This window comes from Schistocerca serialis, chromosome 2 (genome assembly GCF_023864345.2).
Source record: "Schistocerca serialis cubense isolate TAMUIC-IGC-003099 chromosome 2, iqSchSeri2.2, whole genome shotgun sequence".
NCBI lineage: Eukaryota > Metazoa > Arthropoda > Insecta > Orthoptera > Acrididae > Schistocerca > Schistocerca serialis.
This window is the reverse complement of record NC_064639.1, coordinates 247653639-247671154: the sequence shown is the minus strand read 5'-3', so window position 1 is coordinate 247671154 and position 17516 is coordinate 247653639. Positions and strand designations below refer to the sequence as shown.

General features: G+C 40.5%; 2 protein-coding genes across 4 annotated transcripts in view; both read left to right on the top strand.

The window, feature by feature from the left end:
- LOC126456997 (dehydrogenase/reductase SDR family member 11-like) overlaps window positions 1–17516 on the top strand; it is a 604547-nt gene that overhangs the window by 113589 nt on the left and 473442 nt on the right. The gene's annotated exons all lie outside the window — the stretch shown is intronic.
- Window positions 1–17516, top strand: part of LOC126456996 (dehydrogenase/reductase SDR family member 11-like) — a 38158-nt gene that overhangs the window by 1987 nt on the left and 18655 nt on the right. Inside the window, exons 2-3 of the mRNA XM_050092962.1 lie at window positions 1621–1783; window positions 9414–9543. Of these exons, the coding sequence (XP_049948919.1) occupies window positions 1621–1783; window positions 9414–9543 (293 nt within the window). The remainder of the gene's footprint in view (window positions 1–1620; window positions 1784–9413; window positions 9544–17516) is intronic.

Genomic DNA, 17516 nt, shown 5'->3' with positions numbered 1-17516 from the left:
GATGTGTGTGATGTCCTTAGGTTAGTTAGGTTTAAGTAGTTCTAAGTTCCAGGGGACTGATGAGCACAGCAGTTAAGTCCCATAGTGCTCAGAGCCATTTGAACCATTTTCTACTGATATCAAACATAGGCCTTAATATCAAGAAAAACTTTCTGAGAATGTACGTTTGGAGGACATCATTGTACGGTAGTGAAATGTAGACTGTTGGAAAACCGAAACAGAAGACAATCGATGCATTTGAGATGTGGTGCTACAGAAGAACGTTGAAAATTAGGTGAACTGATGAGGTAAGGAATGAGGAGGTTCTGCGTGAAATCTGCGAGGAAAGGGAAACAGTGACAAGATGGAGGGACAGGACGATAGGACATCTGTTAAGACATCAGCAATCGCATCCATGCTACTTGAGAGAGCTGTAGAGGATAAAAACTGTAGAGTAGGACAGAGACTGGAATACAGTACATCTAGCAAATAATTGAGGTCGTGGTTTGTAATCTGAGATGAAGAGGTTGCTACAGGAGAGGAATTCGTATCGGGTCTCATCATATCAGTCAGAAGACTGATGACTCAAAAAATATGTTTGTCGCTGTTCTCATTTCTGCTACTTCTCTTTACTTTCGTCTTCCTTCGGTTTACCATTAGTCATTTGTGTGTGTGTGTGTGTGTGTGTGTGTGTGTGTGTGTGTTTGTGTGTGTGTGTGTGTTCAAAAATGGCTCTGAGCACTATGGGACTTAACATCTATGGTCATCAGTCCGCTAGAACTTAGAACTACTTAAACCTAACTAACCTAAGGACAGCACACAACACCCAGCCATCACGAGGCAGAGAAAATCCCTGACCCCGCCAGGAATCGAACCCGGGAACCCGGGCGTGGGAAGCGAGAACGCTACCGCACGACCACGAGATGTGGGCTGTGTGTGTGTGTTGGGTGGAAAGGGGGGGGGGTAGAGGAGAGGGAGGCGACGAGGGGGGAATCGAGCGCACGTGCGAACAAATAGAGAACTTGAACTAGAATTGAAATTGTATTATACACTAAAAAAATGGTTCAAATGTCTCTGAGCACTATGGGACTCCATTTCTCAGGTCATTAGTCCCCTAGAACTTAGAACTAGTTAAACATAACTAACCTAAGGACATCACACACATCCATGCCCGAGGCAGGATTCGAACTTGCGACCGTAGTGGCCTCGCGGTTCCAGACTGCAGCGCCTAGAACCGCACGGTATTATACACTATTTTCGATTTTATCTTTCAGAAACTGTTCAGATGGATGACGTACGGAAGCAAAATATAAAATTTAAACGAAAAAAAGTTTCTTCATTGTACTTATTGCATTACGTTTTGTATTATGTGGGTGTTAAAGGATCTACCATAGATTTTCTTGTTGCCACGTGCATGTTGATGAAGTTTCAGTTTCCTTTTTTATTTACATCGACAGGTGTGAATACTCGAAGTTGCTACAATAAACTTATATCCACTAAGGCATTTTACAGAAATCCAAAAGTAATATGACTTGAAAATACTTTTTTTCAGTTCTCCATTTGACTGCTTTCTTAACAATTGCTTGCTCCTTAACAAGTGTGTTGAAAACAGAAGAATCATGTAAATCTATTGTTCAACAGTCACTCAAACTCAAAGACACCACCAGCAATTTGCACGTTGTGGAGGGAGACTTGACGGATGAGGACAGCATTCTGGCAGCTTTCAAATGGATACGTGACCACCTGCCTGGCGTCGACATCATGATCAACAACGCTGGCATCTGCAGCACCTTCGATCTGTCATGTAAGTACTAGCAGAAAAATTTTTAAGTCTGTAGACCAGAAAAGTAGCTGCATATTTGGAAGGCAACCGAAACGGCTGTTCATATTCTATGTTACACTTGGACTCAAAAACGTACGTAAACGGTTACATTCCAGCGAATTTTAAGGCATTCCTTAGCAAGACGACAAGTTTACGTTATGTACAAGCACGTTCAAACTACCTTGTGTTAGATAATTTCTAGTACTGATAGTTTGAAAGATGAGTAACGAACACTTGCGTAACTCGTTGAACATTACTGTAACATTCAATAATTTTCTTTCTCTTCCTGATTACACTCCAATGAACCAATACAAAAAATCTGGTGTGAGGCAACAACAATACAAATGAGAACACGACAGATCACTACAAGAGTGGTTTTATGTTGTCGTGAGATATTGCTAGCCACGTTGCCGTGATAGAAGTCGGCAGTTCACTTTCACTAACTTTCGAAATTTCTTGGTGATATTTGAGTATCTGTAGCGATTTTAAAAAGGCCAGTAATAACATGCGAGTTGCGCTAACACGAATCAGTTCATATAATTAGCAAATAGTTGTTAAAAACTTCTTCATAAAAATCAGATAAAACCATTGCCATCGTGTGGAGACTTACCACAGAGTAATGCGAGTTTGGAGCTACTATGACGTTGCAATTCATGGTATGTTTCAAAATCGCAGCGGCAATTGTTATTCGGTAGGAAACAAATATTGGTAAGAAAACTGTTTCTAGCGCTACTCTGGCACTCGACTTCGTTTATGTGGAAAAACGAGTTTCTCGTAATTGAGGCTTGGTCAACAAGACTACAATCAAAACATTTTACACGTCACTAAAGAGGCATTTCGATTTAAATAACTGAAAAAAAATGTAAGAGATTAAAATAATAAGGAATGCGAAAGATTAATGTGGGATAGCATATGATAGAAGTTATTGAAAGTGGTAATGTGGTATTAAATTGCTTTTGCAAGGCTAAGGGTACCCACACTGACAGGAGTTCACAATACAGAGAAGAAGCACATTAATTCTTTTATCATATCTAATTTGGTGAAAAAAATTTTACAGGAGAAGAGAAAGGTTGCTATGGGAGAAAATGACACGAGGAGAGAATTGGAGAGTAGATGGTCATGAACAAATTTGCACCTTGCCTATACTTGCCTGTTTGATGTGAACTGTACTAAATTTGTAGTGTTTATGATCTTTGTTGTTATATTAACTAAACGAAATACTTTTTCGTCTTATTTCATAAACTTACCATCATTTCGCCACATGATCCACTGTCTCCTTTTTATGTCCATGTCCCAAGAAGATTATGGCCAGAAACTTCATACAATAAAAACAATAGTTACAAATAATTATCTATTATACAACATTATTAGCAAAATTCTTAACAAAAAACTAAAGAAGAAAGCCAGATCCCTACTGTATCTACTGAACAACGTAGATAGATCGAAAAAGAAATGGTGTAGCTTACGTTTTATGTGTGAAATTTCTAATACAATAAGCCAGGTTTTAAAGGTGTTTATCTTTTGAATTGAGGAAATACCTACCTAATGTCTATGGGACTAAGGAAAACACAGAGCAATCCGAGGCCATGTCCTACGAGAGCGACAGAAGCGAGCGACAGCGTGCGACAGCTTCAGGCGACAAAACAACCGCTGGTGTAGTTAGAGAAGTGTCCTACGTGAGCGACATCTGTGTCGCTGCCTGTCTCCTGCTGCAACTGGTGACGTTTGAATTCAAACGTGTTTGAATCTTGTCGCTGCAGCACGCGCGACACAAAGCGACAGCCACGTGTCTTCTTGGCAAAGCAGTGGAGCGGACGCGACGGCAGCTATGAATTACTTAACATCCCATTTTAAGAAATCTATTCGGTGAAAAAATTTGATTCATCCGCAACCTATAGCTTAATATCCTTAAATGATACAGGTCAGAATTTATTTTCGTTATTCGTCATAGTTACTGTGCTGCACGAAATTGAGTACATGGCTGCACGAAAGTTTTGAGAATTTGAAGAGGTAAAATCAAGTTGTGTAGACTTTCCGTATAGTTCATTTAAGGCCGTACATTATTGCTTATGAAATGTAACCAATATATCTAAATTGTATTTAAAGTTGAGACCATAATGATATCTCTTTTCATTCTTAGAGATATTGGTTGTTATATCCGTGGACGGGTCGCTCGCGGCAAGTCCGAACCTTTCCTGCGCTTCGGGAATCAAGTGGTCGTAAAAATCGTCGTATTTCATGAAAGGTTCAAGATATCGGAAACACGAATTTTGGAAATGACAGCACGCAGAAAGGACTATTTTATCATGCGATTAACACTCGATACGTTTTTTTAAACGCGTGAGTAGAGCGAAAACAAGACTTCCTATAACTTACACCATGAGGTTTTGTCCAAATTTTCATATCGAAACAAAGGGAGAGAAACAGGTAAACGGGGTATCAAAGTGACCAGTATGAGGTGTAGTTTGGCGTGCAAATGTTAAACTGCTTGAAAGTAATCAGAGCATTGAACGAAAACTTAATTAATAAGCTGAGGAAAAATTGAAATATTTCAGGAAAAGCTGCTGTAAATGATGTGTCAAGAATGTCATCTGTTCAAGACCTAGCTATTTTGCACATAAAAAGATACATTGGTGCAGTATTTAAATGTCAAAAAGGTTTCATTCAAATCAAGTACATTAGGAAGGCAAACAAGGAGTTAGTAAGATCATGCTTTCTGAATAAAACTTGAAATTCAAAGATGGAGGAAATTAGCCAAATATTTTATGAAATGATTTGTGTAAAAGAAATAAGTAGATCAAAGAAACGTTTATGTGCCTTTGAGTGATGCTCGAAATCATGAACAGAAAACGAGGTGCACCAAACGTTTCCCTAATATTTTTTATTTCATACTTTGAGACAAATTATTACACAAAACGTTTGACTTCCTTTTCAGAAATTACGTACACCTTATTTTTACAGACTATTTATAGTAATCGAAACGCTTGGCCTTAACACTGACTGCTGATGAATTACGTTCACAACATCAAACATCTGCAAAATTTCATGGTTCATTGTAATTTATTAGGAATTAAATGTGTGTGATATACTGTGATAGGTGTGAAGATCAAGTTCTTTGGCAAGACCTTAAAAATATACTTTGGGATGAAGTGTAAACAGTACACATAAAACTTAATATACAGAATCATAGTAAAAATCTAAGAGCAGGCGGGAATGGAATCCAGGACCCTCCCCTCACATGTAGTTATGAACTGCAAACGGTACTATTGCGCCGCAGCTCGCTATTGCTCATTGTGATCAATCTGTATCCTTATTTTTGTATTTAGCGTAGTTAGTCATGTAATAATCACTCCTCCACATTTATTGGCTGTTAAAAGTTTTGATTATGTAAAAAACATTAGTATTTGATTTATTGATGAGATAGTCGAATGCTCCTCTGCTCATTCACGTGTATTTGAAGAGCTTGTCTGGTGATCTTCGTAGTTGACGATACTTATGAAATTCTCCATGGAGATTCCTCCCTTTGTAAATTTCATGCACAGCATTCCTTTTCACTTTATTTTCTTAAGTAAACCTAATTCTGTAGCCTTACTCTCCAGCTAGAGTATTCTACAGGTTATGGACGCCGTTTTATAGAAACAGCTGGTTGGCTCTAAGCAGCCATCTTGCAGCGCGACATGGTCGCTCGCACGCAGGACACCCAAGGTTTTCGCCCGGTGTTGCTGGTTGTCGCTGGAGTGTCGCGTATCCAGAAGTCGCTCGCTTCTGTCGCTCACGTTGGACACGGCCTCGGATTGCTCTGTGTTTTCCTTAGTCCCATAGACGTTAGGTAGATGTTTCTTCAATTCAAAAGATAAACAAACGGCCTTCATTAAATAAGAGGTTAATAAGATCATCTGCCAAGAGTATCAGTCCTGATGTACAGTGCAGACAAGGAGGTAAATCTGTATTAGGCTCAGAGGACACACAGAAGTTGTAGATTAAAGAAGCCAGATTCATCCTTTACCGAACATTGGTTAAACCAGACCCACAAATACACAATAGATGTAGATGCCCTACAAGTACAGGGAAACTGTTAAAAACTCACTCATTCAGAAATATTAGAAATTAAAAAAGAACAGCTGTGTGCATCCTCACATCTCAGTTCCATTGTTATCCCCTTTTAAACAATGTTACTCCTTTGGTGGTGCCTTCATTTATAAATAGATAATAACACAAATTCCCATTCCTGTGAACGTAGCTCTACTCTTTATTCATATTACTGTAAATGCTGTCTTAACGAATGTTGCAGAATACAATTGTAAGAATGTAAAAATTGTGAATGGAGGTAACTTTTTTAGTTTAAGACAAGAATCGGTAGATGAAGTAACTGACGTGTTTATCTTTGCTTGGTTGCCAGCTTTTTGGATCAGTTGTGTGCTAGAAAATGGGCTTGCGACCCGTAATCTCATTCATATAATAATAATAATAAAGTTTGTGGAACTAGGCAAAGAAGTATAAGGGGCGATCCAAAAGTTTCCGTTCGAAGCCTTTTAGTAAGACACCGTATCCTCCTGAGTGAAGAAGTCATTAACTGCGTGCTACACATCCTCGTGCGACAGGAATCGTCGGCCATTCAAGGCATTTTTCAAGGGACTGAAGGTGTGGTAATTGCATGGCTTAATGGACGAATCTGGTCTCCAAAATCTAACGGCGGGTTGTATCGAATCGCGACCACCACTATTCCACAACGGTGTTTTTCGACAGACATAATGCTCCATACATGTTCTTCATTTTACAATGGATGTCTACCGGTATTTGACCCCCAACAGCCAAGAAGGAAATAACAGACAGGTGCTGTTTGGTCGCATTTGGTAATAACGTTACCGCAGTTCATGCTTCCGCATTTTACGCACACACGACGGAAGTACACAAATATCACACTAATCCCTTCCGTAAAAGTTGGTGCTTCTATACCTGCGCCTGAGTCGCACTACGTTGCATGTATGCTGTAGCGACGCCCTCAAACGGAAACTTTTGATCACCTATTATATTTCTTTTAGTTCATACAATATAGAATGTTCCACCAGGAACACACACTTGATCGATGTAATCCTGTATTGTTGTTTATTGTGACAATGTAAAAGGAATATTACTTTACTGACTGTTAATTAAAGTGAAGAAACTGATCACAGCACTAGAGGTAACATCACTTCGCAGTACTGACAGGAGAGATACTTCTTGGACTTATTGGTCTTAATACTTACAAATACATTGGAAAAAAATGGTTCTGAGCACTATGGGACATAACTTCTGAGGTCATCAGTTCCCTAGAACTTAGAACTACTTAAACCTAACTAACCTAAGGACATCACACACATCCATGCCCGAGGCAGGATTCGAACCTGCGACCGTAGCGGTCGCGCGGTTCCAGACCATAGCGCCTAGAACCACTCGGCCACTTCGGCCGGCCACTGAAAAAAAATTTAAAGTGTTACACCACTGCCAACGCTACCAAACCGATGGACCAGTATATACATGAATGCGAGGTACATTGTTTAAAATTTAATTCTTATGTCGTCTTACACTGAAGAGCCAAAGACTGGTACACATGCATAACATCGTGCAGGGCCCCCGCGAGCACGCACAAGTGTCGCAACACGATGTGTCACGGACTCGACTGATGTCTGAAGCAGTGCTGGAGCGAATTGACACAATGAATCCTGCAGGGCTGTCCATAAATCCGTAAGAGTTCGAGGGGGTGGAGATCTCTTCCGAACAACACGTTGCGAGGCATCCCAGATATGGTCAATAACGTTCATGTATGGGGGGTTTGGTGGCCAGCAGAAATGTTTAGACTCAGAAGAGTGTTCCTGGAGCCACTCTGTAGCAAATCTGGACGTGTGGGGTGTCGCATTGTCTTGCTGGAATTGCCCAAGTCCGTCGGAATGCACAACGGACATGAATGGATGCAGGTCATCAGACAGGATGCTGTCCTGTCGGCGTACGGGATGAATCGGCTTCTATGGCTTAATAGAGTGCGCACGGGAAGAAAGCGGACTACCTGTGCAGGGGGACCTGTGTGAGGAGGTTTGACCCAGCGACCTGCAATCTCTCTCAAACGATTTTACAGGAACTAATCAGTAACATATCAGATTCTTGATGAATTGCCTTAAATTTCAGAATTCGTCATATTTAACATGATATTCGGGTTTTAGTATGACACTAGACAAAATTCGAAAAGTCTGCAATGAAAAATATCGCTGTGACTTTGCGTTTGGCGCTGTGAATGAAATTTAGCTAAGATACTGAATTTTTCTTTAAACTTGGGAGGAGGTCTCTATCCATCTCCAATCTCGAGAAAACGGGATTTATGCAACGCTTTCACTTTTTAAAAATTACAGAACTGGATTGAAAAATATTAAATAAAAACTATAATGTTGGCCATATCGATATAGATTCCATAAGTTCCGCACGTTAACCATGAGGCAAAGAACTCTCCTTGTTGTAAGCTATCAATTTTCCAAAATCTCGTTTCGATATCTCAGTTAGTTAAAGAGATCTGAATGTTTCAATCTCGTGTGCTTGCCGTCAGAATTGAACATGCTACATAAGTTATTCCATTTTCTTGAGAGTGGAGACAGAGACCTCCTCACAAGTCTAAAGAAAAATTCACTATCTTAGGTAAATTTCGTTCATAGCAACATATGGTGTAATATGCACCATACGCAAAATCATAGCGACCAACATTTTTCATTGCAAACTTTTTCGAATTTCGCGAAGCGTCTCACTTCAAAGCGAACTTCACAATAGGTATGACCATTAGAGAGGTGATGAGCACTTCACGATGAAGCTAGCATATAAAGTTATACATAACATAAAAATAAAATTTTTTGATTAACAGATTTTGTAAAATCATGTGAGAAAGACGACAGAGAGAATGAGTGCACCAGCGTTCTACGCCTACGCAAGCAGTGCTATTAGTGCGTGCACCTGTGAAGTGACTGCACAGTCCTGAAAACCAACTAAGATGCTTCCACAAATGCCGGAGTTCTTGGCCTCTGTGCTGTGTGAACAAAGCTACACGCATGTGTCAGTACCTCAAAGCGAAGCGATAGCTTTGTATGGTACGTAAAGTTGCTCAGAGATTTTGTTTGCCAGTAGCGAGTGATTACACTCATCTGTCAATTCTTACAATCCACAACAGTCAAAGCGAACCCTGACAGCAATAAGTTGACATACTGGCACTTAAAAATCCCGGATATGTCACAACCTCTGTCGTAAGCTTCTTGCACCCACAACATGGGCGTCGTGAAATATGCTGGCAGCTTGCACCCTGATCTCGACTCTCACGGTGGCACTGGCTCTAAGGCATGATGGCACATAGAATTTCTTTCGCAGTCAACATGAGAGCCCCCTCTACAGGGCAGAGGTGTCTTTTTTCAACTGCTCACGAGTACCTAAACAGTTATTTTTCTTTGTTTTATAACATACTACAATGCCGTTAAATAGTCCACTAACATACAGTAATATTATTCGATTTTAATTGTGTGTTAACGCTGCAGAGCAACCACTATCAGAGCATCGTCGTACTCAAAAAGGAAATAATAAGTGTTTCTTTTATCGTGACCAGCTGGACCAACAGACAAGTGGCGGGAACTCCTGTATATCAACGTCCTGGGCCTAAGTATCTGCACCAGGGAGGCCGTACAGGACATGCTGAGCAGGGGCGTCGACGACGGCTTCATCATCCATACGTGCAGGTACTGTGACATCCACAGTAAACACTCTGTTTGGTCAGCTGGTAGAAAAACGGTGAAGCGCTCGCTTCATTGTTTCACAACATTAAGCTACTCAGCTTATACTGGACACAGACTTGCGCAGCCCGTTACAGATACACGCACCAAAGTAATGTAATAAAAAAGTGGTATTTTTAATTGTTTGCCCTCGTGACATGGTAATTCTCTCCAGCTTTTCTACTTCTACCAATCACCGTCTCACTACGCAAATAAAATACATGGTCTCACAAGCGCTGTTTTCGACATTGCGAAGAAAACCAGTACCTCCCCTAGGCAAGCATCGATCACAGCGTGATGCAACGGCCTGTTACTCAGATTATGTGGCAGATGGCATATTGGTTTCAGCTGATTCGCAACCGTCTCTCTGTAAGGTTTCAGTCTGAGTCTCTCTCTGAGTAGCATTTGCACTATACTTTCTCAATTGGGATGGTTCCTTGGAAAGGGCACGGCCGGCTTCCTTCCCTCTCCTGCCCTAATCCAATGAGACCGATGACCTCGCTGTTTGGTCTCTTCCCCCAAACAACCCAACCCAACCACCAACCCCAACTTTCTCAGTTGTTTTTTTGGAAATATGCCAATCCCAGTCTTCCCCTGCAGTTTTACTCTCTAAGCTCCGTCTTGTAACACGGAAGTTATTCGCTGATGTCTTGACACATGTCCTATCGTTCTGTCCCTTCTTCTCATCAGTAATTTCCATACCCTCCTTTCTTCGCCGATACTACTGATTATTTCCTCATTCCACACCTTATTAAGGCACCTAATTTTCAACATGCTTCTGTAACACTACATCTGAAACGCTTCGATTTTCTCCTTTTTTAGTTTTCTTACGATGCAGTTCTTTGTTCCAAATGTACTTTCCGAGAAATTCCTTTCTCAAGATTAGGGCGATGTTCGTTACCAGTAAACTTCTTTTGGTAAGAAATACCCTCTTTACCTGTGCTAACCTGCTTTTTATGTCATCCTTGCATCGTCCATCGTACGTTATTTTGCTTCCAAGGTAGCAGAATTCTTTCACTTGGTCTACATCGTACTGATGTTAACTTTTTCGATAATCTCATTACTGCTACTCCTTACTTTCGTCTTCCTTCGCTTTACTCTCAGTCCATATTCTCTTCTAATTAGACTGTTCATTCTATTCAACAGGTTCTTCACTGATGATAGTTGTGTGATCTGAGAACCTTGATATACTTTCATCCTGAACTCTAATGCCACTGCTGTACCTTTTATTTCCGTCATTTCTTCGTCGAGTTGTAGACTGAACACTAGCGACGAAAGACGGCATCGATGTCTCATACCCCTTTTAATCTGAGTAATTTTTTTTATCTACCCCATTCCCTTAAATGGCACAAAATGCATATATTATAGCTATAGATTTATTTACCCCTATTCATCTATGGCATAGAGTTGTGCCGGCCGAAGTGGCCGCGCGGTTCTGGCGCTGCAGTCTGGAACCGCGAGACCGCTACGGTCGCAGGTTCGAATCCTGCCTCGGGCATGGATGTGTGTGATGTCCTTAGGTTAGTTAGGTTTAACTAGTTCTAAGTTCTAGGGGACTAATGACCTCATCAGTTGAGTCCCATAGTGCTCAGAGCCATTTTGAACCCATAGAGTTGTCAAGGAGATATGATTACAGTTTATTTTTGAAACTGTTACTGCTGTCTGTCAGACATTCTATTTCATCTGGTAATTTATCGAAAAGTTTCACAGCAGCATATTTTGACCCTTTCTGTCCCAAATACAGGTTAAGTAGAGGATAGTGTAGGTCTTCGTTTCTTCTGATATTATAATCATGAATGTCACTGTTGTTTTTAAACTTATCCATGTTGTTGAGAAAAAATTTCATTACTGAGTAACTGTACTGTGAGGCTGCTGTAAGAATTCATAACCTTTTAAACAGATGCCTGCAAGATGCACGACGATGATGAGCCCCACACATTATTATAACCACTTTCTTTTGAGCAGTTAACACTTTTTGCCTAAGTGGAATTTCCAGAAGGCAGACTGGGCCACCTTTGCAGAAAATCTTGACAAGTGTCTAGGTTGGATACCCCCGACTAGGGACAACCATGACAAATTTGTGGGAGCAGTCATCGCCACGGCTAAGAGGAATGTACACAGAGGCTACCGTAAAGAGTACATCCCTGGCTGGAATGAGAGATGCGAAGACCTGTACCAGGAATTTACCGAAACCAACAACCAAGAAATCGTGGACGAACTGTTGCACAGCTTAGACGCAGCTCGACGGGAAAAATGGATGGACACCGTGGAGAATCTAGATTTCACTAAATCCAGTAGGCAAGCATGGACCCTACTCCGTAACCTGGGAGGCAGTAAACGTAAAATAAAAGACACCTACCCGATAACCCCTAACAATGTGGCTGCACACATAGTTAGAACCTCAAGAGCATCAAGGGGCAGAACACACACCACGACCGTCAAACGTGAATTAAGATCCTTAAAACAAAGGGCATCGCCTACCTCCGAATTTTCCCAGCCTATCACAGCGGAAGAAGTTGCAGCAGCCTTCTCAAAAATCAAAAGTGGCAAGGCTCCCGGCTTCGATGGCATCCACCCGGAATTCCTACTTCACTGTGGAAAATATACTAGACATGGCTCGCAAACTTCTTAACAGATATTTTAGAATTGGGTAATATCCCACACCAGCTTAAACGAGCAAAGATTATAGCGATACTAAAGCCAGGCAAACCTAATGACATGCCCCAAAACTACCGCCCTATCGCTCTGCTGAACTGTGTCTATAAGCTGTTGGAACATATCTACAACAGAATAAGCGGAAAAATTCTTGAAGTGGTACCGATTGAACAGGCAGGTTTTCGACCCAACCGCAGTTGCACCGACCAGATCCTCTCCCTAGCAACTCATATAGAGGCGAGCTTTCAGAAAAAACTCAAAACATCAGTAGCCTTTATTGACCTATCAGCCGCTTATGATACCGTTTGGCGACAAGGCCTGTTATTTAAGTTGCTGTGGGTCATACCATGTAATAAGCTGGCCAACCTCATTGATAACATGCTCACAGATAGAAGTTTCAGAGTCATAATGGGCGACTTAAAAAGCGACCAAATGAAGCTCAACAATGGTTTACCACAAGGCTCCGTACTGTGCACCATTGATGTTTAACCTCTACATATCTGACTTACCTGAAACCAGTTCTCAAAAATTCGGATATGCCGACGACTGGGCAATAGCTGCAAGAGGCAGATCAATGGAGGCAACGGAAAACACATTAACTGCGGATCTAACAAAGCTGGGAGATTACTTCCGAAGGTGGACATTACGGCCAAACGCGACAAAAACGGAGGTGACATGCTTTCACCTCGACAATGCCCAAGCAAAAAGAAAGCTCAACGTTCATTTCGAAAACAGGCAGCTAAACCTTAATAATTACCCCAGATATCTAGGCGTCACCTTTGACAGAACCCTAACATTCAAGGAACACCTACGTAATACAGCCGCAAAACTTAAAACTCGAAATAATATCATACAGAAGCTATGTGGGACCACATGGGGCTCTTCCGCGGCTGTACTGAGATCTTCGGCTCTGGGACTTGTCTACACAACAGCAGAATATCCCGTACTGGTATGGCTAAACAGTAAACACACAGGCTTGATCGATGCTCAACTAAACTACACAGTGAGGATGATATCAGGAACAATAAAGCCAACGCCTTTACACTGGCTACCTATACTGAGCAACATTCCCCCACCGGACCTGCGCAGAGAGAACGCTCTCATACGCGAGTATGGAAAAGTGCTGAACAACGAGAAACTGCCAATCCATAAGGATGTTCCTGCCCTGGAGATGAACAGATTGCGCTCAAGACACCCCTCTTTAAAAAAGGCAAAAAATACGCATCCTCTCAACCCGGATTATGGCAACCTCTGGAAAATGCAGTGGAGAGAATCTGTGCCCCAAAACCTGCAGAATATGCCATGCATCAAAGTCCAACCACCAGGATTCAATTTGCCAAGGAAAACTTGGACGACCCTGAATCGAATTCGGGCAAATAACGGCAGATGTGCAGACAGCCTCCATAGGTGGGGTAAAATCACCACCCCGAGATGTGACTGCGGTGCGGACCGGCAGACGATTCGTCACATCGTGGAAGATTGCCCTCTGAGACGTTTTGCAGGAGACCCCAATGAGTTTCTGACCGCGACTGAAAGTGCAATAGACTAATCACAAATCTGGATGTTTGTTTGTGAACTTTTGTTTGTTATATACACTTTTTTTTAAACACTTTTATATCTACAACTATATGTTACACACTGTGACTACTCTTTATTTCTGTGTCTTATGATTTTTATGTCTTTTCTATATGATGTGTTATATGCCATAAGCTAAATAAAATAAATTTGCCTAAGTGTTTGGTTACCCCAAAATATTATTCCGTATGACGTCAGAGAATGAAAGTATGCAAAGTATGTTAGCTTACTAATTTCTATATCCTCAAAATTGGCAATTATTCTGACTGAAAAAGTCGCTGAACCTAGTTGCTTTAGGAGTTCCAAAACATGAATTTTCCAATTAAGATTCTCATCTATATGTACACCCAAAAGAGTTCTTTACCTGGCTACTGACCTCTGTTGATGTGTTATATTTATTGAAGGAATTGTACTCCTAAGGAATTGTACTCCTTGCAGCAAAAAATTGGATGTGTTGTGTTTTATCGAACATCAGAGCAAGCCCATTCGCAGGAAACCAACTTTTCCAAAGACATTATTTGTACCATTTTCTATTGGAGTTTTTTTACTGGATTAATAATGATGCTTGTATCATCAGTAAATACTGTCAGTTTAGCTTCTTGTTTCAGATAAGGAAGGAGGTCGTTCACATACATCAAGAAGAGAAGGGGACCCATGATCGAACCCTGTGAAACACCTAATGTAATTTCATCCCAGTTAGATGAAGTGGAAACTTTTTGCTTCCTGTTCTGTAGACATGACTTAAACCAGTCATATGTTGTTGTATTTATACCATAGAATTGTAATTTCTGTAACATAATGTCGTGGTTCACACAATCAAATGTTCTGGATAAGTCACAGAAAATTCCTATTGGTAACATTTTACTATTGAAAGACTCTATTATGTGGGCAGTGAAACTGTATATTGCCTCAGTGGAACAGCATTTTTCAAATCCCAACTGTGATTTACTAAGTATCCCATTACTGTTGAGATGGCTAACCACTCTTGAGAACATTACTTTCTCAACAATTTTTGAAAGTGCTGTGGGCAAGGATACTGGCTGGCAATTATTGACACCTGTGGTGTCCCCTTTTTTGTAGAGAGGCTTGACAATGGCATATTTTGACCTGTCTGGGAAAATGCCTTGAGATAGTTATGCGTTACACATATGACTCAGAACATCAGCTGTAACTGTTCCACATTGTTTTAATATCTTGTTAGAGATTTCATCTACTCCAACAGAACATTTATTTTTCAAAGATTTAATGATTTTTCTTATTTCACAAGAGGCTGTTAGGTGAAAATTAATCAGACTATGATTTCTCAAAACTGATTCTTCCATGTACTGCTTGGCTTTTTCTTTTAAACTGTTCTCACCAATGTTGTTACATACATTAGCTACTTGTGTACTGTTGGTTAAGATGGTCTCATTCTCTTTAACAGTAATACTACCTATCACAGTGGCTGCTTATCCTGTCTCCTTTCTAACAACATTCCACACTGATTTGATTTTATTGCCCTAGTTTTTAATTTCATGTCTAATATACATATTTCTTGATTCTCTGACAACTTTTCTCAGTATGTTACAATAATTTTTATAGTGTAAAATTACTTCTGGGTCTTTACTAATTCTTGCTGTCTCATACAGTTTTCTTTTTCTTTCGGCAGACACTTTAATACCTGTAGCAATCCAAGGTTTCTTTGAAAACTGTTTGGCGTTAGATTTAGTAACTCTTTTGTGTCAACAATGTTCAAGGAGAGATATGAATTTATCAAGAAATATGTTGCATTTATCATTCGCATTTCGGTCATTATATGCATCTTCCCAATTAACATTTCTTAAACTTTCTTTGAAGTGCTCTATAGATACTGGGTTGAGCAACCTTACACTTTAGCTTGATGGTTTGTGAACTGTACACCTTGCTAGGTTTTGTAAGTTACTCAATTGTGCATCCTGGTCTGACAACCCATTTATCACAGAAAAGAATGTGTTAGTTTTACATTCTCTTGCTGTACAAATACGTCATCATCTAGAGTGCTACTGTCTTTAACTGTACGTGTAGGGAAATTAATCACTGATTCTAAGTTATATGTCATTCATAACACTTCTAGTTCACTTTTCCTATTATAATTGCTAAGAAAGTTTATATTGAAATCGCCACAGGTTAATAACTTCTTCTTTTTGTGTGACAGACAGCATAATAGGGAGTAAAACGTTTTTATGAATAGCTCCCAATCTCCTAATGGACCTGTGCACTACTGCTAATATCAACACTACATTATCTGTCTGTAGTTCACATGTACAAACTTCAAAGTGCTGATCGACACAGAATTTTCTTACTTCTACTTCTGATGATATGTCTCCAGTCTCATAGATTCACAAACCAACTTCAGTACTCATTTGGATGACCCCCCTCCTCCCAACTCCACCCCAATCATATTAGAAATGTTATCTTATTTGATGGCAAGTCTTCCAGGCCTTGTTAAACTCGATTCTTATGCTGGATCCTCTTTGTCGTCCCTCTCAACTCCCATTTCTTCTTCTATCACGTCATCGGAAAAGTCCTCACCTTCGTAGAATCGTACAATATACTCATTTCCCCCATACGCTTCCTTCTCTTTGTTTGGCAATGGAGTTCCCGTTGCACTCTTCATATGGACGCCCTAGCCTTTAAAATGGTTCAAATGGCTCTGAGCACTATGGAACTTCTGAGGTCATCAGTCCCCTAGAACTTAGAACTACTCAAACCTAACTAACCTAAGGACATCACACACACACCCATGCCCGAGGCAGGATTCGAACCTATCCTTTATTTCACCAAAAAAGAATCTCCGTAGCTTGGGGGTCGGAAAGGCAAAATCGGAAACTACTTTTCATGTGTCAGCTAAGGAATTAAATGAATTCTTCTCTGCACCTCTGAATACCAGCACGGCTAATAACTACCGTCCACAAGAATCCCTAAACAGGATAACTAAGAATGATACCTTCCATCTAAAACATGTAACAACAAATACGGCAAGAAAAGCAATAATGAGAATCTCTTCTGATGCAATAGGCAACGACAGTATCGGTATAACCATGATTAAGAATGTTGCCGATATCTTAGTACCTGTCTTAACTGACATATTTAATTTTTCCCTTGTGAACGGAATACACCCCACTGCATGGAAAAGAAGCATAATTCGACCCATCCCTAAGATAGAAAACCCGCAACTGCCTAGTGATTACCAACCAATTAGCATACTGCCTGCTGTTTCCAAAGCACTTGAATATATTGTCCATGACCAAATCACTGAACACTTGCATGAATTCAGCCTATATGACAAATTTCCATCCGGTTTCCGTAAACATCACAGCACAAACACTGCTCTAATTAAAGTAACTGATGACCTGAAATATGCCATCGACAATCGTAAGGCAACAATATTGACGCTACTGGACTTCAGCAAAGCTTTTGACACTGTTAACTTTGGCATATTGCTCAGAAAAAATGCAACAGTTTAATTTCTCAGATAGTGCAATGAGATGGTTTGAAAGCTACTTAAAAGACAGACTGCAATGTGTTGTCTGCGTAAATGAAAAATCTTCCTGGAAACATGTTTCCTTGGGAGTGCCACAAGGATCAGTCTTAGGACCACTTTTGTTTTCTTTATATGTCAACGATATTTCGTCGGTTCTGTCCTCCTGTAAATATCATTTCTATGCCGACTTCCTCCAGCTCTACCTAAG